The 24,369-nt window shown below is 42.8% G+C and overlaps 2 protein-coding genes across 2 annotated transcripts; one reads left to right on the top strand and one right to left on the bottom strand.

Annotated features, from left to right (window-relative positions):
• The first annotated feature begins 2,785 nt into the window (after positions 1–2,785).
• Positions 2,786–3,561, top strand: LOC127319645 (citrate-binding protein-like). Its single transcript, XM_051349615.1, has 2 exons — positions 2,786–3,076; positions 3,178–3,561. Exons 1-2 carry the CDS (start codon positions 2,786–2,788, stop codon positions 3,559–3,561), a joined length of 675 nt encoding a protein of 224 aa, XP_051205575.1.
• Positions 3,562–17,969: 14,408 nt separating this feature from the next.
• Positions 17,970–20,883, bottom strand: LOC127319703 (probable xylan O-acetyltransferase 11). The gene is made up of 4 exons (XM_051349671.2): positions 20,665–20,883; positions 20,358–20,569; positions 18,747–19,118; positions 17,970–18,637 (listed from the first exon to the last, which is right to left on the bottom strand). Exons 1-4 carry the CDS (start codon positions 20,737–20,739, stop codon positions 18,112–18,114), a joined length of 1,185 nt encoding a protein of 394 aa, XP_051205631.1. The 5' UTR covers positions 20,740–20,883; the 3' UTR covers positions 17,970–18,111.
• Between the last annotated feature and the right edge of the window lie 3,486 nt (positions 20,884–24,369).

Genomic DNA, 24,369 nt, shown 5'->3' with positions numbered 1-24,369 from the left:
GGCCACCGAGCGCCCTGGGCCCAGGCCTTTGGTCGCGGTTCGCCTCCCGAACCGCGACTAAAGGTCCCATTAGTCGCGGTTCCTACAGCTTCGCGACTTATGGGGCTCACCGGAAGCCTGTTTTTCTACCAGTGTATAGTCTAGCATGTGTATACAATTTATTAGGATCCACTGTAAACTGCAACTTTGTGGCCATTTCAAACACCGTAGATATATATGCCATTCATGCCAACAGGATGAGATAAACTGATTAATATTCAGACCACACTTAAACATTACATAACAAATAAGATCTCCAGCAAATAAGCCGTTAATTTTGATCTAGACAAACGATAAGCAACAAATGGTGGAGAATAGCACCATCACATCGACACTTAAACATTACATAAGTCTATAAGAAATCATTAACTAAACTTAATGCCAAATAAGATCTTAGGCAAACAAGCCATTAGTTTTGATCTACACCATGCACGAAAGTCACAAAGCATAGTTGAAACCATGCCCCGAGAGTATGTTTCTACGCATCACATCAGCGAAATAAAGATTTCCGCCAACATTCACTTTAGGAGGCAGAGCAAATGAAGCCCCTGGATTCTCATTCAAGTCAATATGAATGGCAGCCTGCTCTTTTTCATCTTCGACTATCATATTGTGAAGAATCACACAGGCTAGCATTATCCTTCCAAAAACGTGCAGGCCGGCGCACAATGCTAAAACGGGACTGCAACACCCCGAAAGCACGCTCAACATCTTTCCTTGCCCCTTCAAGGGCATCTGCAGGGGTGCCGTATGCTAACATGCGCATGGCTGCCGTACAATTTTGCAATGGTGAGAGTCCTATTCGACCAGAACAATCTGCCCTATAAGTGAAATAGGGAGACCATTGACCAGGGCATTCACAATGCGTAGGAAGAGGTCTCTATTCATACGAAATCTAGTACGAAACATACTCTCGGGGTAGAGTGGTTGTTCAGCAAAGTAGTCCTCCACCAGACGTTCATGAGCACCTCTATGATCCCTTCGAATTCTCTTCCTTTTACCGTATCGTCGCCGAGATAATCCATCTCCAAGCCTTGCCTTGATTTTCATCACAAGCCTCTTAGCAAAGGAGTCTAGTAGGTTCTGCTCAGCAACATAGACTTCCATGATTCTGGATGGGGCTAGCTCACCAGAATCATCTGTGTATGAATCGGACATGGTGGCTAAGGGATAGAGGTTGGTAGGCTGAGTAGGAAGATAAGAGGTAGAGGAGGAAGATGGGTTTGGGTGGATGAGTCTGAAGAGGAGATAGAGCATTATATAGAATCAACAGTGCATAATTATTGTTGCATGGTTATCTGAACTACATTGTAGTTAAGTGTAGTTGGACTTTTGACTAGAGTACATGGTTATCTGAACTGCATTGTAGTTAAGTGTAGTTGGACTTTTGACTGGAGTACATGGTTATCTGGACTGCACTGAACTTAAAGTGTGGAATGTTGACTAAATTTAAATACATTTTAAATAAAATCAGTAGAAAACATTCTTGTATTTCAACACAAAAAGAAAGTAGCAGTGATAGTGTGGAAAAAAACTCATGTACGGAAGAATCCTACCTACAGAAGTTTTGAACTCCATAATGGCTGTGACTGCATTTTGGAGCTTAATAATGCAGTTCTAATCTTGCTAAAAACAACACTTAGATACATGAGAAGAAGATATTGCTGCATTTAGATACATGAAAAGTGGACTTTTTCCCACCTCTGACCATGCTCACGAAATGCAGTATGCCAATAGCTGCTATTGTATATCGTACAAATGTCCAGATCGGAATCATCAGCTAGAAACTATCAAGGTAATCGTAGATGCATAAGGAATAAAGAAATCATACCATACTTCCAGATCGGAGTCATCCATATTTTCATGCGTGAACCAAGGAGACACAGAGGAATCAACGCCTGCAGATGGTGCCCAGCAAGGGCCTTGAGCCGCAGCACCTGCTGCAGCCTGGCGGGCCAGCATGGTGCGGAAGAGGAGGCTGCCATGGGCACCGGCGGCAGGACGAGGTGAGGCACTGCCGGCCGGACGAGATAAGGCCCCGACGGAGGGAACTCCAAAGGCTCCGGCGCCGGCCGTAGTTCAAGGTTCAGGAGGTGGTGATTTGGGGCCGATTTGGGGGCGATTTGGAGCATCGGTCCTATGGTTTAGAAGAGGATTTAGGGGCTTCTCCGATTAGCCGCGATTTGGAACGAGGGTGAAGGAGTCAGCGCGCGCGTGGATAAGGAGAAGCGCGGGAGGCGAGGGAGACGCACCGGATCGGCATCGCCGGCGCTAGCGCCCGCATCGGGCTGCAAGCAGGCCGTTGTTTCTCGTATCTAGCGCTGTAGCCGGGCGATACAGGAAGCGCCCGTTCTCTTCTCTCTCCAGCTCGGATTTTGATGATGTGGAACGGCTTGTTAGTACACAAGCGCTAGAAATTTATTTATAAGTTTAAATATAATATATGTCTTAGTTGGAGGAGAGAGAAGAGGAGAGAAGGAGATGGGCTTATGCAATAAGCCAAATTTGCGTCTTCCTATGCACTTTGTGGGAGTGAAAGGTGGACCATATGTTAGTAAAGTACTTCATTCTTATAGTCAACTATTGTACATATAAGCTATATGCTAACTACAAGTGACATGACATCTTATTATAGCCCGCAATTGGCTATACTATTGGAATTACTCTTATAGCCTGCTAATTCTGATCTATTATACTTGCTCTCAAGGAGGCAAAGCTGCACAAGTCACACACATATAAAGTACATATGGCTCCTCACACTTTGTCTTGGATTTGTGTGTCTTTCCTTGTCTTGTTGGCGTCTTCATCATGCATTGCATCGAGGGGAGCACGGGCGCCAAAAACCGCCGACCCGACAAAGGGGTTTAAAGCAGTGAGTCTCGATGAGAGTAATTTTGAGCTTCAGCGCCCGTATGACGAGGCGAGTGGATCACGGTATAGCTTTGATGGCACCGTGCGGAAGCTATGGGTGCTCTCCTCCGACATGCCCCACACCCGCCAAAGCCACACCAGCCCAAGAACAAAGATCAGGATGGCAGTAAGTTAGTTACACACATAATTAGTAGTATCGTTATATATTTGCATATAAAATTGTGCGATTTCGCTTATATGGTGCTTGTATTATTCTTCTACCTGTAGGGTTACGACTACAACTCGGGCGTGTGGCAGTTCGAGGGCCATGGCTACGTTCCCGCAGGCACATCAGGTGTGTCCATCATGCAGGTGTTTGGAGGCAGTGAGACAGCAACCACGCTCATGCTGCACGTTATAGATGGTGCACTGCGCTACTATGACAGGCAGCTTGTCGAGGACAACATCTACAACCGTTGGTTTAAGCTGAATGTTGTCCATGACGTTGAAGCGTCTATGCTCACCGTGTTCATTGATGGCAAGGAGAAGCTGCATGTGTCTGGCCGCGGTGGTGAGTTGCACTACTTCAAGTTTGGAGTGTACGCCCATAACCATGACTCCAGCTTCATGGAATCCCGCTGGAAGGGTGTTAGGATCCTCAATAAAGATTAGAAAAATTAATTGATGTACATATGTATGTAATGGAGTGACTCTGTTTGTATACTTGGATTGTATTATTCTTTATTACGATGTACATAGAAGGACAATAACTGTAGCTATGTAAGTATTGTGCATTATTCTTTGTAATGTAAGCTTCTTCATTACTATTGAAGTAGAGGTTTCGTCACATGATATTGCAGTAGTGTTTGTAGAATCTAATATCACACTTGTAACCACTTACATGAAAATATAACAACAGTTAGTATCCCCTCCAACATAGTTAGAATTTTTGCGTATCTTCTCGTCACACATATACAAAGGAAGAATAGGCATACATACAAAGAAAATCCACATCTAGGCTAATTAATTTCATTTTTAGTTTCCTACTATTTTTTTCCTTGAACTTCAAATTTATAGTCTATGCAATAACAAGAATTGGCATGTCAAAACATTCCACTAAAATTTTCAGATGTGACAACTGAAATCGTAGAACGGAGATAGGTTGTGTCCGCAATTACAAGGCCTACGCGTATCCCTTGATCGTCAATATGATCAACATAATACAAATTATACAACATAAAAATTGTATCATTAGAAAGTAGAACATCTAAACTTTCAGATGATATATGTATTGTAATATATACCTAGTATTACATTGGTTAAATTTACGACAGGGTCTACAAACCGGAACGGTGGGTAGTAGTTAAATTGTGAAATTTAATGGTATTTTCTATTATGAACTACCTGATAGTGAATGGTGGGACATCATTTCTTTTATCAAAAATATTTTTATGTCTAAATATGTATTTTCTATTTTACAGATTTCTACGTACAGAGAGAAATAGTTAGAACAAAAGTGGTTTCGTTGTGACATCATCAATCATCCCTCAACACAAACACCCACAAAATATAAAACCGAGTTAAACAAAATCTCCATGAAAATATTCTTTATATGTAGAATTTATGAGTATTAATTAAGCTATTGTTATTTATCTCTGCGTAAGTTGTAGACTTCTTCGGAATTGTCGCCATGCCTTGATTTTTATCATTGTGCTATCACGTGTTACAATGATGAGTTGATATAATTCTTGTTATCCCGTGTCGAGCCTTAATAATAGCCTCAAGGTTACCTTTAAGTTTGTCCAATTACCCCTCCAATATTAAGAAACAAAATAACGTTTTATCGCCATTTTTAAATTCCAAATTTTATTTTATAAATATTATTTTGATGTGTCAATTTTTTGAATTAATAAATATTAAAAAAATATTTTCATGATACAACAAAATCATATATTTTATAATTATTCATTAGTTATCCAAGGTACGTTATAATGACCATGTCAATGTCCAAGACATAATCTATCTGAAGGTTTTTTTGCAGGTCCTTTTGGTTGATTGTAAGGACTACAAAACATATCATGTTTCTTTTGTTCCGTCATTGTCATTTTGTTGAATGAAGATATATACTTTAGTTAGTAGCCTCATAGTACTACTTTAGATTTCTTAGTCGCTGGGAGCAACAAGACTAAATCAGTTACAAACACCCACAAAAGTTGAGCTATAGTTTTTATTAACCTCATTCAACTAATCCAGAAATTATTAGTTATCTTATTTGGAGGGGCTAAAATAAATATTATATTAAATATTCATCAAACATGATGAGATAAGGGACAATAAAAGTGTGGGATGTCAAACAACTACGCTCGGCTTTCTCCTGCTTCAGTCGTTCGCTCTATTTTTATTATTGTGGCAATATGCTTTCCATATGTGATGTCCCCGCGAAGGAGCATACCCCGGCCGCAGACGCACAATTCAAATCTTTGAACGCCAGTGATCTACCGCACACAAAAAAGGACTTTCGTGTCTGCAGTCGGTGGTCTTTAAAATCCCGTTTTGTACTAGTGTGGAGCTATGTGCTACTTGGCCACGTCATTTTCTTTGTTGGACAACCGCGAGGAGGGGGAGGATCCTCAGAAAGGGAAGGGAATGTAGAGAAGAAATTTCCAAGGGTCATAAGAGTGCCCCGATTCCACTCATTAGTCATTAGGAGAGTGACACACGAGCGAGGGGAAAAAAATACCATCCTACGGTATCATACCATATAATTTTGCAAGGGGTGTTAAATCGTGCAAACTAATATGGATGATATCTGTAAAAATCAAGTGAATAAGCCTACAATCTACATACATTTGAACTATAAGTAATGAATATACAAAGATAAGAGCAAACGTGTGCATCCTACAAAGATATTGCACATATCAGCTTTGAGGTCAAACTACTAGCTCAAACTTCGTACGACATATATTGCCCAAGCTTCTTAGTCCTGCCCACTAGAACCATCTACCAACATATTTGCTACATTCATAATCAAACAAATTATATTAGCATATAAGGATACCATGGAAAAAAGATACATCCACCAATAACAGAACAATTTTAGCTTTCTTAGGTTACACTGAAATCCATTATAACAAGAGAGTTTCTAGATAACCAAACAAAACAGATGCAAATTTTTCACCAAAATATGATTTTAGTTTGGCGCTAGAGAATGTATTTGTAATGATAACTATAAGAACAATATGGAAAAATGTAAAGAAACAAAAATAGTATTGAATTTAATAAACCAAAAGAGATGCATCAATTAATATAGTAAACTTGTGATGACAAGGTGAATAAACATGAAGTAAAGAAGTTAAGTATAAATAGAGCGCATGGTTTCAACTCGCCAATATTTGAATTAAGAGACACAGTTCCAAGTGCCATTATTCATTGTAAAATTAGACACTATAACCCAAATTTGCAAGCAGCGAGAATGTTGCAAAGAATCTCACAAGCGGCGGCACGTGGAAGGACAACGCATTGAGCAACACCCTCTGCATAAGCTCAAGGTTGGCATGGTCACGCCCATGTGTTGCACCGTTGGCCTCAGCGTTTTGCGCCAATCTCCCCGCATCATTCGCGCCAACCGCACCTCTGAAGCAAGGAAAGGAGAATTATAGGCTCCCTCCACAATACGTGTCTTTCCCGCCGTTGTTGCCGCTTGCTCCTCCTCCCACTCCAAGATCTCCTATGCATCAATTCTTCGGTGTTTGATTATGATAGAGACAAAGAAGATAGAGGCCTTGCTATAGCGATGATGAACCCTACCTATACAAGAAAGTGCCCCTCATCCGACGAGGGGCCTGTAACACATCGTAATCCATCGATTGAGAAGCATGAGGTCTTCTTCCAAAACCTGAAGGACCGAGAGATAGAGAACTTGGTGGTGGTTAGCTTTTCCAGAGGTGAGCACGGCAATGACATGAGAAGAGAAGGGAATGGGAGCATTCCGTGAGGTGATCAAGGACTAGAGAAACATGTTGGCAAATTGTCAGAGTAACCATGTTGCGTGGAATGGAAAAAATACTAATGTTTAACAATGGTGACTTGCGTATATGTAATTCAGTATCCAAGGTCCCCTTCACATAGCATAGAATGCCCTTGATTGCTTTCAAGTGTATTTCGGTGGACTGAGAGAGAAACTCGCACAATTTATTCACCGCAAAAGAAATATCTAGATGGCGAGAGCAAAATATTGTAGGCTACCAACAACATTGCGGTACCAGAAAGAATCATCAGTACCCGATAGTGCTCCAGTATCACCTGCAAGTCGCTCAGTGGGAACTAGAGGAGTACAAGAAGTGGCAATGCAATTCTCCATGTTAACACGATGCAAGATATCAAGTGCATACTTGTGCTGCGTGAGTATCATGCCCCCAAATTTGCAAGAAGCTTCTAGTCCAAGAATCTACTCCAAAGTACCAATACCTTCCATAGGGAAGGTGGTGGAGAGTGAATGCACAAGACCCTCCACATCAGCAGAAGTAGAGCCAACAATCACTATTTCGTCAACATATATCAACATGAAAACTTGGACACCATCACGATTAAAGATGAAAAGTTACATATCAGCTTAGGAAGGAACATAACCAAGATGAAGTAGATGGACACTCAAACGAACATACCAAGCTCTAGGAGTGTACATCAGTCCGTAGATAATGCGTTGCAATTTGCAAACATGAAACATAGATGATGTTACTCGACTAAAGGTAATAGGGTAGAGTCCATCATGAATCCTACTATGAAGCAGAATTCTCCTCTTAGCTTTGTCCTTAACACACACACACAAATGAAGGTGAAATTCAATAAACATGCCATTGTAAAAAATGAGACGATAAACTGAAAGGAGATGCTTGCTAACGTGTGGGATGTAATATCCCAGGTAATGGGTTTACAAAAATAGAGGAAACAGATGTGTGCATTGCATTCATGCATAGAAAATCTGGGGAATTTTCGCGCTTTAAAGTAAAACAGTCACAGTAACTGAAGTTTCACTTGATCTTGGTGGAATTGAAGTAGCTCATCAAGTCAAGCGCTACAAACCTCAATGTGACTTTGCTAAAACCTTGTTTTGTGTAGACATAATTTGATCTAAGGGATTAGATCAAATGGAATTATAATCAACACCAGAACTTATTAATCAAGGATCAACTACTTGATCTTATTAAAGATCACAACATGATAATCCTTGCCATAACATATGAACATCCATTTAATTGGAAATCAAGCAACAATAATTGGAGAAACCATTCTTCACTCATCTTTTACATGCCTTAAAGTAATCCTTGATCCTACCATGAACCTCATTGTAACCATTTCACTTCATTCTTGGAAACAAGACAAGGACATAAACTCTAGAAATATATATTCCTCTCTACTACATATTAATATACATCAAACCTAGAGAAGTGAGAGTTCTATGTTACTTATTAGAGGATCAATGATAAACCTTGAACTGATATACATCCATGTATTCAAATCATCATCCTTAAGAGAAACCCCAAGGTATTATTCAAGACAACCCTAGAGAGAGATAACCATTTATCTTAAACATAGAGATTGATGATCACATCAATCTCTATGGAGCCTAACATTAGGTTATCATTGAATTCCTTTCCAAATGAGAGAGACCATTTGTACCAACCTTAGCTTTACCTATTTAAGAATCAAGGACACCATTGAACTAAAGTATTAGGGTGTAAACCATTTCCCCTTGGAGTAATGAGATAACCTAATATCATATGGAATAATATCACATCCATGAATTGATAAAGTAAGGCGGAGATTAATTCAACCAAGATACCCAAGTGGAGTTGTAGACTTGATACCTATTGAGGTATTGTGAATACACCATAAAACCTAGAATATCCTATTCCTATATGAAAGAGCTCAACCTATGGTGTTATACTCAAGATAGTTGAGGCAACACTTAAATCTAAGGGAGAAAACTATCCATATGTCCTGATGATTAAACCATCATTCCTTAAGTAGAACTATAAGTTATTATCTCAGGCATTCTCCTGGGATATAAATTATTGAGACAACCATAGTAGTCCCATACATGAAAGTAAAATAGAAGTGCTATACCTTAGTTCATCAAGACAATGCTTGATCATGGAAGTAAGAAACCCATTTAATGAGAGATACCTTAGGAAGCCAAAACCTTGGTCATTATAAATTAAGTGATGATCATTAACCCTAAGAACTTGAGGTAGAGATTTTATGAACAAGTTGATCATGCCTAATCCATGATCATGCTCTCGAGGTATGTGAGGATAAATTAAATCCTAATAGGATAAGTAGATATCATTCACCACATGAAATCATAGGGAGGTAACTAGTAAGAAAACCTAGGCTTATATCTAAATTCCAACTTATGAATCACTTGGTGATCATAAGTAGAACCCTACCACATCTATATTCCACTTATTCCTCAAATAAAGGACCTAAGAAAACCTTAGAGTAAAACTCCATACTTTATATGGTGAGAAACCATTAATCCATATGACCAAAGTTAACTCTAAAAAAACTATAACCAATATAGTTACTTCAATGATGAATTAAGGATTCTAATAGAAGTCCATTGGAATAAGATAGAAACCATTCTCAGATCCTTAGTAACTAGAGGAGGACATGAAATGTTAAGCTAAAAATTATATTATCATACAGAGGGGAGATTAAAACCTAGGCCATATTTGAGATTCAAACCCTGTGCAATTAGGAGAATGGGATTAGAACCCTAATTGTTCATTAATTGAATCCTATGCTTCAATTATTAAACATAAGAGACACCCAATGTTAAACCCTATAATTAAACACATGTGTGGTTATCAACCACTTATCCTTATAATTAGAACCAAACCATAATGAGAGTAATACCTACTCTCGGTATTTCAAGGTGTTGTTAAAAATATAATACTTGTGCCAACTCTAAAATAGGGTTATAATAAAATTCACCAGACCTTAACAACTAAGTGTTCACATAAAATCACATGCAAGTGACTAAGTCAAGACCCTAGAAATATTTAGGTACATAAAGCCAGGCCATTTGGTCACCTCCTTAAATCATAAAGAAATTTGGAATTTCAAAAGAAAGAGAATAGAAATTATAATTATTAACATATCCATTTGAAATATTGTGTACATTGAAGCTATCATTATAGTAAAAAAATCAAAATAGTATTCTCAAGTACAAATATTATTTAAGAGGTAATGGCCAACTTAAAATAGTTACAAATATCTGCTAAGAGAATTGAATTCAAACCTGAAATCAAAATAGAAATTAGAAAACAGAAAAATAAAAACAGAAAAAGAAATGAGAGAAGAAAAACTCACCTGGACTCACCTGGCCGTGGCAACCCTAGCCGCAGCCCAAGAGCAACCCACCATCACAGCCCAACCAATCTCTCTGAGTCCCTCTCTATTCATCGATTTCATCTGGAAACCATCACCGGCGTCGAACCAGAACCCGACGATTGGAGACGCCCCAACATCTGAGAGGAGGTCGAGGAGGTGCGCCTCAACGTGTAGATCCTTTGGGAGAAGGCACGCATCCGGGGAAGCTAGGGAGAGGCCCAATTTCACCAGCCCCTTCTGCAGCACCTCGCCGAAAATGGCGATTTCCTGGCCGCCTCCGTCAACGATCGACGCCATCAACCATACCTTGAGAACCAGGGTGAGCATACGCGTTCATAGACATCTTATTTAGGTATTTTCATCAACCGTAGCGTGGGATTCGATTCCTCGCCGGAGCACACCACCGCGGAGCTCATTGCCAGAGCTAGCTCCGGTGGTCCCTTTGCACAACCAACACTACCCGTAGCTTCCCTATCCACTGCTGGTTCGAACGGAACCAAAATCGCGCTCTCATGTGCCCTAAATCGGCGGCGCCATCTCCTCCTGCCCGCCGGCGTTGAGCCGCCGGCAGGGCCGACGTGGCCGTGGGGCCCGTTTACATTCTTTGACCGGTCGTTGCCTGCGTGGCAACTGACCTGGTCAAAGACCCCACAAGTCAGCCCCTATAGATAGATATGAACGGGTATGTCTAGCCTTTTCCATTTAATTAAAAATCCAGAAAATAGTTTAAACTTTACAAAATCATAGAGAATTCATTTTAACTCAGAAAATTACAAATGAGATATCAAAATGTTCCTAAAAATAAAATATATCCAATAAAAATATAATATGTAATTTTTATTTTTATTAAAAATTTAATTATTTTAAACTCATTAAATAAGCCTTTCTTTATTTCTTAATTGAATTAAAAATTCAATAATTAGGAAAACTTTTCAAATTAAATAAAAACCAGTAAATAAATAAAGAAAACATTAAAAACTAATTTTTCTTTATTTGTTAATTTGTTAAATCCTTATTAGGGAGATTTAAACCCTGATTAATAATTACCTAATTATTAATTGTTTAAAAATAATAAAATGCCAAATTCAATATTATTTTTATTTCAAAGTTATTAATAACTTAAACTTTAAGAATGAACTTATTAATCTTAGAACTAGATGGTAATTAGGAAACCCTAGTTCCATTATACCTAAAATAGTAGTTCATAATTTCATGTGGGATCCTAAAACCCTAGTGCCATTCAGAACCCAGCTCCATTACTTCATATGAACCTTAAGTGGTTTCCAAACCTGCACCCCAAGTTAACATGTGATCATGTTACTTGAATAGTAGTCATAGAACCATAGTAGCAACTAAATACTCGTCATGTCCACATAAAAGTAGAAGACCTATCACTAATAGGTGGGTATCCCATGTGCTCATCTTCATCAGACCTAGATGATCAAATGGGGTTGACCAGATGTAAACCCTAGCTCCAACCCTCAGAGACATTAACCTTACCTATCCATGCTTAGCATCACACCATTGTGATGAACCTAAATAGCAACCAGGCATATTATCTTGCATTACCTGACCATACTCCACTAAACCCTATTAGTGTAAGATAATTAATAATCATCCTACTTAGGAATCAACTATTTCTTACTTAGTAAATCCAATAGCAAACCCTAGACAACCTTAAACCTAATTGGGATACTTCTTATTACTTAAGAAGTATGTTCTTCAAAAGTTATTCTTTTGAAGTAAACAGAGAATCATCATCAACCCTGCTTAATAGGACCTATAAACAATAGCTATCTATTACCACTAAGATATATCACCATGATAGCAACCATTAATTGCTTAAGATACTTAGGCTTCACTAAAACCATACAAGCCCTAGTTATTAATGAATCCAACCCTGTTTGGATCCATTTAATACTTACTCCAGAAACTAGATGAAACCATAGTCAACCATAGAACCCCACCAACCTAATTATCATACATGTTCTTTATTAAAGAACATGTTCATCAAAAGTTATTCTTTTGAAGTATATGATAATTAATCATTAACCATGCCATATAGTGCTAAAACCAACCACTATTCATTACATGTTAGGATTATACCAAATGTTATTGTTGTGTGCTATTAGTGTTATTATTATGATATATTACAACACATGTTTATGATACCAATCAACCAATCCTTAATAAGAACCTTGTTTGTGAATCACTCTAAAAGTGCAACACACCCTGAACCAATCTTTACAACTCATTGATCCTAAATCATCGGGGTTAGGTCACGTTTAGAGCGATTGCATCTCATACTTATGCATTATTGCATCCTTGCCAATCTTTTAAACATCATCCTTACCGGACGATGATGCTATTTCAGAATTTGGAGTTATTGCGTATCGAAGACCTTGCCTGCATAATCTTGCAGTCAAGAAAGGCAAGTTCATCACTTGCTCATGTCATTCGAGTATTTTTATCAAATTACTTGCAAAGTACTATGTTTATCACTATTGCATAAAAAACAAAACCACTATTTTCATAACTATGAATATGACTTAAGTGGTGGGCAATGGAACCATGGATTGTGTTGATATGGTGGAGGTTCCATTGCAAGGGTTTATATCCATCTAGGATTAAACAACAAATGTCGTCCAGTGATTCTTGTGCCGTAATACCCGTGTTAACCATAAGATCCGGAGTGGGACGGAGTAGTCAAAAGTGTTTCCACCTCTCGTTCATCAACGGATGCGCATTACTGGGTGCACTTGATCTCGAGAGACAAGATGCAGGGTGGGGAACCCGTAGAAGTCCCTACGGTAATGCGGTCTATGATGGGTTGCAACTGCCGGCGAAGGAATGTATGATAGAGCTCTGCATTGTCGTCGTGGTCGGGGTCCATCCTTAATTGGTGTAAGAGGACCGGCGAGGACCCAGGGTCGGAGATTGCAACAACGGGTGGGTGTTCGAGGTAGCGGAGGAACATGATTGGCTAGACCTTATACCGGGCCTCACACCAAAGGAAGTGTGGACGAGCCTGCAACTCGGTTGGCACCAAGGTTAAGATCTCTTATGGGTAAAGCAACACACCTCTGCAGAGTGTAATGAACCGTGACCTGTCACTACCTGTTCCGGGATATGGAACTGCGAACGTTGCCGGAAAGGAGCTCCATGAAGTTCTAGTAAACCGGTGAAGGCTGACGGACATAGTTCTTCTGAATAAAAGCAACCTTTTGAAGAAATGGTTATGAAAACCTGCATTGGTATTAGACTTTCTGGTCTAATGCTGTAGCTAGTGCATTAAACACCTCTTTCCTATAATGAACTTGTTGAGTACGCTCGTACTCATCCCACTCTTAAATCCCCTGCTTAGATATGAAGGCATCGAAGGAGGATCTACAGTGCAACTCGAAGGCTGAGGAGTCAACAACTACTTCAAGAGACAGGACCCTGTCAGAGGAGTTAGATACCACATCCAACAAGGAGAAAACCTAGTTTAGCCATAGAAGGGAACTAGCTTCCTAAACCTAGCTCCTATTTAGTTAGAATCTATTCTTAGCCTCTATAGCTAGTTAAATACTCTACAAATAGAGTTCGTGGTAGGATTAGACTACAACTCGTTCTTCTGGAGTTTATTTGCAGAGTTACCTCATTGTACAGTAGGAGGCTGTGCTGATCTTATGTAACAGAGTATGTATGTAATTCTATAGACATGCCTTGGACCCGCATATGTTTCTGTTGTACCACTCTGAGCGATATAATACTAGTGGAACGGTGTTTCATTGGTGTTATATCAGACTTGCATACTACACCATGCAGTGGTATGCTGGGTCACCACGTGGGACATGAAGGATATTATGTAATTTTAGAGATCAACCAGCTAAATTTGAATGCTCAATATGCGAAATAGATAAACTTGCACCGTTGGCCACGTGGACTTGATCCTTCCCGCCATAGCGCTAGTGCACGTGGAGACGTGTAGGATCACTCGTTCGTTTCACATGTATCCATACACCAGTGAGGACTATCGTTGGAGCTCGTTGAACAGGAGTTCCTGGTGCATTGATTATCGCTGTAAGGTTTAAACTTGGGGTTGAAGTGGTTGCGAAAGTCAGCCACGATATGCCCCTAGTATTGGAAAATATAGCACTTAGGACGCTACCGATGTCCAGTACAGCCATTGTCGTTGTTCAAGCGGCCATTGCCACCACCATTGCCTCCATAGTTGGGGCGGTCTTTGACATGGGTATACCCTTTCTGGTACCCGTTATTACTATATCTAGTTCAACCGTTATGGATGTGGCCCAGCATGATGGCTCAACAAGTTAGACCCACACGTCATAATCACTTACTACGTAGAGCACAAGAAAGAGAACTCTAGAATAACTCTTATAAAACCCTTGTTGCATATTTAAAGTCAGGCAGGGGAACCCCTTAGAGAGAGAGAGAGATTACGCATACACAATACTCTCCTCCTAGGACAGCTCCGTGTAACACAACTATGATTATATACTGGATGGCTAGCATAACGTGGTGATCCTCCACCGAGGGAACGTGAACCTGGATAAACTCTATGTTTGCCTATCTCGCTCCCAGATTCTCCAGTGTCGTCTTCTTGCTAAAACCAAATTCCATAATCTATAGGCATTACCAAGGTTACCCCTAGTCAATTCACGCCGTTTGTGGGAATAGGGGCGCTTGGATTCGTCGTCCGGGGCAGGATCCATGGTCATCTTCAATCCCTATATCGCATCTAGCTACTCATCGCAGCAACATGTTTAATTCGGTTGTCAACAACTCTGCTATGGCCGATCTATTCTTTATATTGATCGACATGTGGAGACGATTTCATCTCTCCCATGGTCTACGTCTTATACGGTCTTATACGCCGTAGAAAGTCTCGCGTCATGTGGTATCATGCCATGTAATTTTGCAAACTAATACGGAGTGCTATGCAAGACACTTCGTGCAAAATGTTACTCGATCTAGGAGTTTTCATGTTTTTTCAAATTATATGCCGGATACATTGTTTTCGCTGCATAGGCCGTATGCATTTCTTCGAGGTTGTGGTCTCACCGATGTGTTATCAATTTCTATGAAGATCCACAAAAGCACAAGATAACCTTTTACAAGTAATCTATATCTATACCTAATAATAAAGGAGCTAAGGTTTTTGCCAGAAAGTTTCGTCAACATTTTTTTCTGGACCATTTTGTCCTCCCACCAATTTACATATTACGCACCAGTGCCAGGTATCGGTTCAGCTATTTTCTCCTGCGCAGGCCGGAAGGAATCGCTCCCCACGGCTACGCCATTGAAGCTCAACCCTTGATCGACAACCAGGAGACTGGCTCTGGAATCCGGCCGTTCTTCGTTGGGATTCGACCCGGACAGCGGTGGCAAGGTCCATGCCGGGAGGAATCGGTCCAAGGTGGCGCCGACTCGCCGGACTTTTTACACCGACGGAGGTGATGTTCAGGAAAGAAAGGGACGAGCCGCGTGCTAGAGGAGATGACTAGAGGAGGCAACTGCCAGCAAGGGAAGGGCAGAGGCGGACGTCAACGGAAGGAAGGCAGCAGTGGAGGAGGATTCTCGGTCCCCTGGCCTCCACCGCCGGGTCGCGATGGTCAACGACAGGCGGCGCTCCCCGGCCAGGGCGACACAACAGTGGTGCGAAAAACGAGCATGGCGCCGTCCCTACAAATCACAAGAGGATGCAAAAATAGGGGAAATTGAGAGCTCGACGAGGAGATTTTGTATAGACCAATTAGAGATCATGGGATAGAGCACTGCTGCCGAATTTGGTGTAATCCACGGATGGCGGGGATGATTCCAGAGGACGAATTCGGTGCACACAGTCCATGAATCGCAGAACAGATTGGTCTCTTGGATGCTTCGTGGCGTGGCGAATAACTTCAATACGGGTCACTTCGAGAGGGGAGTCAACGAAACGGCTGGAGCGCCATGGCCTGGCTGTTGCTGTGCTGCGCTTGAGAGCGTGCTTCTTCAGGGAAGAAGGAAAGGAGAACGGCGGCTGCTGTCCTGGGTTGCAGGTGGGTTTGGATACATGCGGGAAGGAAAGACAGACAGTTGGGCCGCTTACCTCTGGTACAGGTAAGGTTCTTTTTTTTTGTTTAGTTTTTATGTTTTTCAAATAAACATAGGGACAAAAAGGAATATGGGGAATATGGGGAATATGGGGAGATATGTCGTGTAAGAATCTCTATTTCAGTTCAGGAAATTCATGAAGATTTAAGATTATCTTTAACCATCCATCATAAAACCTTGGTCCAACAAAAACACGTGTCGTAGCAAATTTAGTGAATTTTTTCTTACTTTCCAGACCCGATTTCTACTCTACCTCCTCTTGTGTGAATCACACATAGCTAGGGTTCTGACTTATGAGGCGCCGCGGCCTAGCACCACAGACTTCTGCGCTGCACATAAGAAATCATATTCCTTTTTTCTCCGATGAACTGTTAGGAGTAGAAGAGTGGCATGTTTGCTCCTCCTCCATCGCTAGAGTGACCACAGGGTGATGACCATGATGATCCAAGGTTAACGAAGATCCATCAGCTAATGGCGCGAAGAGTATCTACTTGAGTGATTCGCTATCATGGTGGCAGCACTCATGCATGTTATATGCTATGGACGGTCGACAACTGTCACCAGTGAGTGGTGCAACGGCGTCCGAGAACAAGGTATGTACGCAGAATTTTTTTCCCATCCCGTTGCAACGCACGGGTACCTATCCTAGTACATGGACAAAAGCAACTTTTAAGGTCCTTCAAGCATTTAACCACATTTTTAAGTTTTATATTCATTTTGCTGATCAACAAGTTAGAGAGGCAGGGCACAAAACTTTGCGCACACCATCGAGTCTAGGGGTGGGCATAAAAACCGATGACCGAACACCGAACCCGAAAAGACCGAGACCGAACCCGAAAAGACCGAGACCAAAAAGACCGATCAAAATATGGGTAGCAAATTTTTTAGACCGAATTTAGTCCGGTCAATTCGGTCACTTTGTTCATGATAACCGAATAGACCGAACTGACCGAATTTTATGTTCGAGAGGCCCAATTCTTGATTGGACAGGTTTAGCCTTAACCTTTTGTTGTCCAAAATATACTTTGTTGTCATTTGTTAGTCTATGACTATGAGCTTGTGACTATTGACGTGTATGGTTGTATTCTTTTGTTGTTGGCTGAAAATTCGTAAATATGTGACCTATGAAGTATGAACCGGATAATATGAATGTTGATCAAACTGCTATATTATGCCACTATTAATATTTGTTCTTGCAAACTGATACGAATACATGCATTGAAAAAAAATCAAGTTACTATGGAACTGTTGCCCCAGAACTTTCACCAAATACTCTCCAAGGTTTTGTGTTGACAACAACTATCGCAAAGTTCGATCATGACTGAAACCGAACCCGAATTATCGGGTACCCGAATTTGTCGGGTAGTAAAATTGACAAGTAATTTTCGATCTTTATTTCTAGAGGATCGAATTCAAAATAGACCGAAATAGAAAGACCGAATTTTCGGTAATGACCGAACGCCCTTCGAGTCCCTGACTCTTCACAATATTATCTACTGTTTGGCCCACGCGTCAGGGCTTTCGTGGCCTTCACGTGCCACGGATGCCCATAGATCGAAAGCATCCGACGTGTGCACAGCTGAACATTGAAGGGAACAGAGCAGAGATTTGAACAGATTGCCAAAACCGGGAACGTATTACAGCCACCGCGTCAACAGGAACGACGCAGTACACCAGTTGAAAAACGATACTGTACGAAGTTAGAGCGGCGACGACGCACGCACATTGTCAGAGCGCCTGGTCGCCGGCGGCCGGGAAGAAGAGCTTCCAGTAGAGCAGCTCGTTCCAGGCGTCGGGCACGCCGGGGAGGCACCAGTGGGTGCAGTCGGCGTAGCTCCTGGGGTCGGCGAGCTGCTCCGGCGTGGGCGGCGCCCACAACTCCCTGTACACCTGCGTGTGAGCGTCCCGGCGGTACTCGGACATCTGCGTCACGTTCACCACGCCGACCGGCACCCTCGCCGACGCCGCGCCTAGCACCTCGCCGGTGACCCGCTGCATCGCCCTGCTCGTGCTCCCGCGGTACGACGCGTCGGTGATCGGCTCCTTCTGGCCGTAGCAGTTGCCGCCCTCCATCTCCTCGCCCCACAGCTGGCTGTTGGTGTGCGTCGGCGACGCCGTGACGAAGAAGACCCTAGATTTCGTCGGGTCCATGTTGGCGTCCAGCCACCTGACCACCTGGTGCAGCACCAGCCTGTATGCGTCCTCCGCCTCCATCTCCACCATGGCCTTGCTCAGGTCGTTGTCGGCGCCTCTCCTGCAAAGCAACCATTCGCGTGCACGTTCAGTTTAGTTCAGATCAAGGTGTTACTCAGCCAGCGTGGTGATCGAGATTGTTATGTTGGAGATGGGTTTTGGTTACTTACAGGATCTGGATCTTGGAGCTAGTGATCCACCAGAGGTAAGAGTTGAAGACGAGGACGTCAGCGCCCTTCCAGAACCGCGAATGCCTGTCCATGGGCGCGCCGCGGATGACGCGGTCGTCGAGGGCGTGCTCGGCGCCGTCGTCGGAGTTGGACTCGGCGAGGAGCGGTGCCCAGTAGAACTCGATGGTGGCGTCGTAGTTCTTGGCCCTGAAGATGCTGAGCGCGTCGACGGTCTCGAAGGACCGGGCGCCCTCGGGCACGGCGCGGTGGAGCAGGCAGAGCAGGGACACGTACTGCTCCCGGTTCAGCGAGTCGCCCACGAACAGCATCCGCTTCCCGCGCAGCATCTCAAGCATCACCGTCGCGTTGAAGCTGCAGCAGCACAACAACAACGACAAAAATCTTAGAACATGTTGCTAGCCTTGATGAATTGAACTGAGGTGGACCATGAACAACAGAACAAATCAGCAACCAGCAACACTTCGGTCTGTCTGAATCTCTGAATGAACACCGAGAATCACATCATCGATTTCGATATAATCTCTCAATGGGAAATGTCTATTCATTTCTTGTCAAATAAAAAATGGTTATGCTAATTGAATTACTCCCTCCGATCCATAATATGTGTCGCTGATTTTGTACTGATTTAATGCAAAGTTTGTACGATATCTCCCACATTTATTTTGGATCGGCGGGAGGAGCTTAATTGTCAACGACCAAACTTCTAGACCGTAGGATCGCACTGTGATCCGTGCTTGCCAGTTTGCTAGTTATATATTGCAACCTGAGTTACATAACATCACATAACATCACCTGGTTGAGAATTAGCTTAATTCTAGATCGACTGAAAATTAGTCATACAAAATAGAGAAAGGTTGTTGTCCATTGAGCGTTGTGTTTTTTTGTTCATTACTCGCATGGGGCCTGCACCAAACTGCAAACCACTATCGGCGGTTGACCTCTACGTCCAACCAAACGCTGCCACTAGAACCAAAACATTTTGGACAGTTGAACACCACTCGATGTTCCCCAAAAGAGCTGTGCAACGATAGCTCAGGGTCAGCGCACCATGCAGATATGGAATTTCGAAACCACCATCTTGTATTGTAGTGGACTTGTGGGCACAACACAACAGAGTAGTGCCTACTGCCTAGCCGTTCAGCACTGCAGTACGGTTTTGAAGTTTTAAAATTTCAAATTCTATCCAAGTGATTTTTACTGTACCTCAATTCTATTCTATTCTACCCCACGGCCACGGCCACGAGAGGATGGCTCACCTACCCCTGGACTGTAGCTCTGTCCTTCGGATCGGCAGTGCACCGCATTATTGGCGTGTCCTAGCTAGCTTAGCTACAGCACGAGTAACTGTCCTTTTGTTTTTGTGACCTCTTGTAGCGTAAAAAAGGCAGCACGTACGCCACGAGGTCTACGTATCTTTACGTGAGGTTCCTTGCGTGCGTCAAGGGCATTCATTTGGATCCTACCGTACCGTACGTGCTCCACACGCATCTATCGATCACCAGCGAGCTCGCCGTACGTACGACCGCGAAGAAGAAGAAAGATAAGACGGCGGTGGCGCCGGCGTGCCGGAGTGCGCCGGAGTGTACGGACCTGGGGAGGTCGCAGCCGCGGGGCTGCCAGCGCCAGTGCTGGTAGGACTTGTCGGGCCGGCCGTGCGCCTGGCAGGTGAGGTGCGGCTGGATGTAGGGGCACGCCTCCTCCTCGTACATCGGCCGCGCCGCCTCGTCGTACACCCACTCCCCGACCCCGACGTCGCACCCCGCCGGCGCCGCCCCCACCGCGAACGGCAGCAGCCCCTCGCCCTGCATTGTCAATACCAGAGCAAGATTAGGCGTGCGCATTCTCAGCTTCGGTCGACTCTGAAACCACGCCGGCGATCGACGGCTCGAGCGCGTACCTGGGCGGCGGCGCGGAGGACTAACGGCGACGCGGCGGTGGCGACGAGGGCGAGAACGGCGAGGAGCTTCACCATGGCTGCCGGATCGAGATAGTGTGTATGCTTCACACTGAGGGGCGAGGGCGCATTTGGATCGATCTGGCCGCGCTATATCTATCTGCCGGCGGTAGCTTTAGCTACTGAGATAGCCACCACTGAGATACTGACCTTACCGGGGTCTCTGCAGGAGCAGATATAACGCGCGCGGTGGGCAAGGCAGGGGTCCGGCTCCAACAACCGCGGGTAGGCGCGACGACATTGCGCTGCTAGCTATCTCCTAGCTAGCTAGCTTGTGTCGCAAGACCACCAGCAACTACTTGCCACTTTTTTCGCTTTTTCTAAACCAAAATTGGATCTCTCTTTTCGACCGACGGATTCAAGTTTGGTGTGTGTGGCTCAGTGCTCTGGGAGGCTCGACATATTTCAGATACTAAATGTATTTTTCTTGATTCGTTTGGGTCGGATGTAAAATCGGTCGTGCCGCTCTCTTATCCGTTTAGATTATGGATAGACCCAGCGGCAACACACATAAGAGCATGTACAATGGTAAAAAAGGCATGTCTTTTCTTAGTCGTCAACATCAGGGGTATAATGCATTATCTCTTATTGTCATCCCCTTACAATAAATGTAAATTAATTGTTTTTAGTAGGATATTGTATTGTTAAGAGAAGATAAGTCGTACAATGGGAAAAATAGTCTTGTTTTATTTTATAAGAGATCATCCCTTTGCTAAAAGAAGATAACTTTCTCTTTCTTGCTTCTCTCTCCTCTAACTAAGAAAAAATTCTACGTGACAGGCGTAAGGGAAGGCTGATATCACCCATTGTACATGCCCTAAGATGAAAACACCATTTTATTTTTATTTTAAGATGAAATCTAGAGGAATAAACCAAATGTATATAAAAAATCTGTAGGAAAGTAAAGTTTTCCTCATCAGAGTCTTTCTCACATGGGCCAAGTTCACGTGCCGCCAGAGGCCACCGGCAACCCGCAATTCTTCATCGTTGAAATCGAGGGTGATGATATCGGCTTTCGTAGCCGACCGAATGAAGGCTACACTACGAGCATTCTCGATGACATCCTACACTTTGCGACTGAGCCTTGAGCATAACGTGATTCACTTAGCCTATTCTTCTCCGGTGGTGGGTGATCACTGTTAAAACATTTCAACAGCGCCTCTCACTCCTTGCGAAATAGCTGGCTAGTAGCCGCTATTGGCATCGTACTTTGAGTCGAGCCACATGGTTTGAACCTACCAATACTAATAAGACAAAAGGGGAAACTTCCCGTTCTGTCACTGCTAGGCGGTCCCAAGGACTACACGGGAGGACACATGAGGGTCCGTGGGGAATGCATTTTCGGCCTAAATTTGGGCTAGAAATAGGATGCCGCAAACGCCTAAGTCCCTTTACGTCGAACCGTTGTGGTAGGTTTTTCCTATCCTGCTATCCGCGCGGATCAAAACAGATCAAACCGGCTATTTATGCCGGGTTGTCGGAGATCAAAACAGAGCTAAGCAGCTGGCTTTGATGCCAGGGCAGATCTCGACCTACCATTACTAGTGAAGCAGGACCCAATGACTACGCGGAAGGACATGCGAGCGGTTCGTGGCGCATCCGCCCCGTCACATTGTTATCCCAAATTAAGGCCAGAAATAAGTCGCCATGGACGCCTCGGTCTGTTTACATCAGGTCACTAAGCTAGTTTTTTCGAGCAGCTAGAGATGTCCTAATTAATCGGCATTACTGTAGTTGAGTGGTGATGGCACGGTACGGGGCGGAGGGTAGGCGATCGATGTGCGTTGGGCGCTCTTTTCTGCAAGGCAAGACTTGCCCCGAGTGCGATGGTAGGTTGGTCACAGGACTCTGCTCAGGTTCTCCTGTTTAAATAAATAATTAAATTCCGTCTCACGAAATTCCTGTGAGGTTGGTTGGTGCACAAGTGTGATCGGCTACAGGCAGCGGCACAAAATTCAGTTACCATCGTGCATTTAATATTTTGTTCTTATTGCTTCTCGCGGGAGAAAGGAGTACTACCACTAATTAAGCCTGTCAAGAAAAAAGAAAAACGGGTAAGAACTCCATGTCGCGGAAAGGAAAAGGCGATCGAGCTCGATCATGGTGGAGCAGGAGATTGACACACGATGAAGCGATGCGATACAGCAAACAATATACTACATTTCGAAAAAAGCAAACAATATAATAGGACCGTTTCAAAGCTTCTGTACAACCAGTTTGCAGCATTGCTTAATGTAAAAGAGCTCGTTTTAGGTGGGATTAGACCACTGGTTTTTACTCCACGGCTGGCTCATGATACCGACCATCTGGTGCACCTAACTAAATTCTATCTGGCCACCATCATTGGCACGCTCGACAAAAGCGATGGATCATCGATGTACTACCAAACATATACTACTACTAGTAGTAGAATGGTGAGAATTCTTTTATTTAGACCTATTCTTTTCTTTTTTATAAGCTGCGAATAGATTACCTAGTCTAAAGTCCGCAACGCCATCAAAAGCCGAAACTCGGGCCCGCGAACCCTGATTATATTTCTTTCCCTGTGTGGATTGCAAGCAAAGGCATAGTAGGTGCAGGTGGCCAATCAACTCGGCTGCTTCACATTTGGTGAGGTCGATGCAACAAGCAAAGCGTAGCTAGGGGCCCGCTGAGAACGGTTGGAGAAAAGGAACGGAAGAAACGTTTCCTCCATCTCGGTGATTTAGTGTTATCTATACTCTTGCAAAACAAAGCGTTTCCTCTATCTATTTTTCCAATCTAATTATCCACATCACCAAATTTTAGCCATCAAATATACACCAACGGTACTTAATGTTAGTCTACGTTACATGCAACCTATCCAGATCTTCTACTCTATTAGCCAATGAAACGTCCATGTCATTCCCAGTAATATTAATTAGTAATGGTTTACCTTCACATGTGATCCTTGCCATCTATTTTTCCATCCAACTGTCAACATCACCAAATTTTAGACACTAAATATACACTAACTGCAATTAAAGGTAGTCTATCGCTGTGTGCAAGTTATCCACATATTCTACTCCAATAGCCAGTGAATTGTCCATGTCATCTCTACTGACATTGATCCATAATGGTTATTCTCTACATGTAAGGTATCCATGTTATCTAATTTTTCCCCATCCAATTATCCACATCACGATTTTTAAACCGTCAAATATACACCAAGTTCATGCCAAATAATGTTAGTCTATCCATATACATGCAAGCTATCCACATATTCTACTTCATTAGCCAATAAAATGTCCATGTCATCCCCACTAATGTTGATTAATAATGGTATATGTCTACACGTGAGCTATCCATGTTATCTATTTTCCCCACTCAATTGTCCACGTCACCAGTTTTTGCCGTCAAATGTACAACAATTTCATGTAAAATAAAATTTGGCCTCTTAACTATTTTCACCAATTCAATCATGCATAGTTCTGTATAGACAACTTTATTTTCGTGATGCATACCTTTCATTCATGCAATACAGTTACTTAAAAGATTCCCGCTGCAACGTGTGGGGTATCTTTCTAGCTTAAGAATAAAGCATATGGAACTAACCTTCACCATGAGATATGGCTTTGAAGTCCAAATTGTTGAGTTCCCCTGCTTAAGCAAAAAAAGAAAAAAAATCCT

This window comes from Lolium perenne, chromosome 4, assembly GCF_019359855.2.
Source record: "Lolium perenne isolate Kyuss_39 chromosome 4, Kyuss_2.0, whole genome shotgun sequence".
Lineage (NCBI taxonomy): Eukaryota > Viridiplantae > Streptophyta > Magnoliopsida > Poales > Poaceae > Lolium > Lolium perenne.
This window is presented reverse-complemented; position numbering and strand designations above follow the sequence as displayed.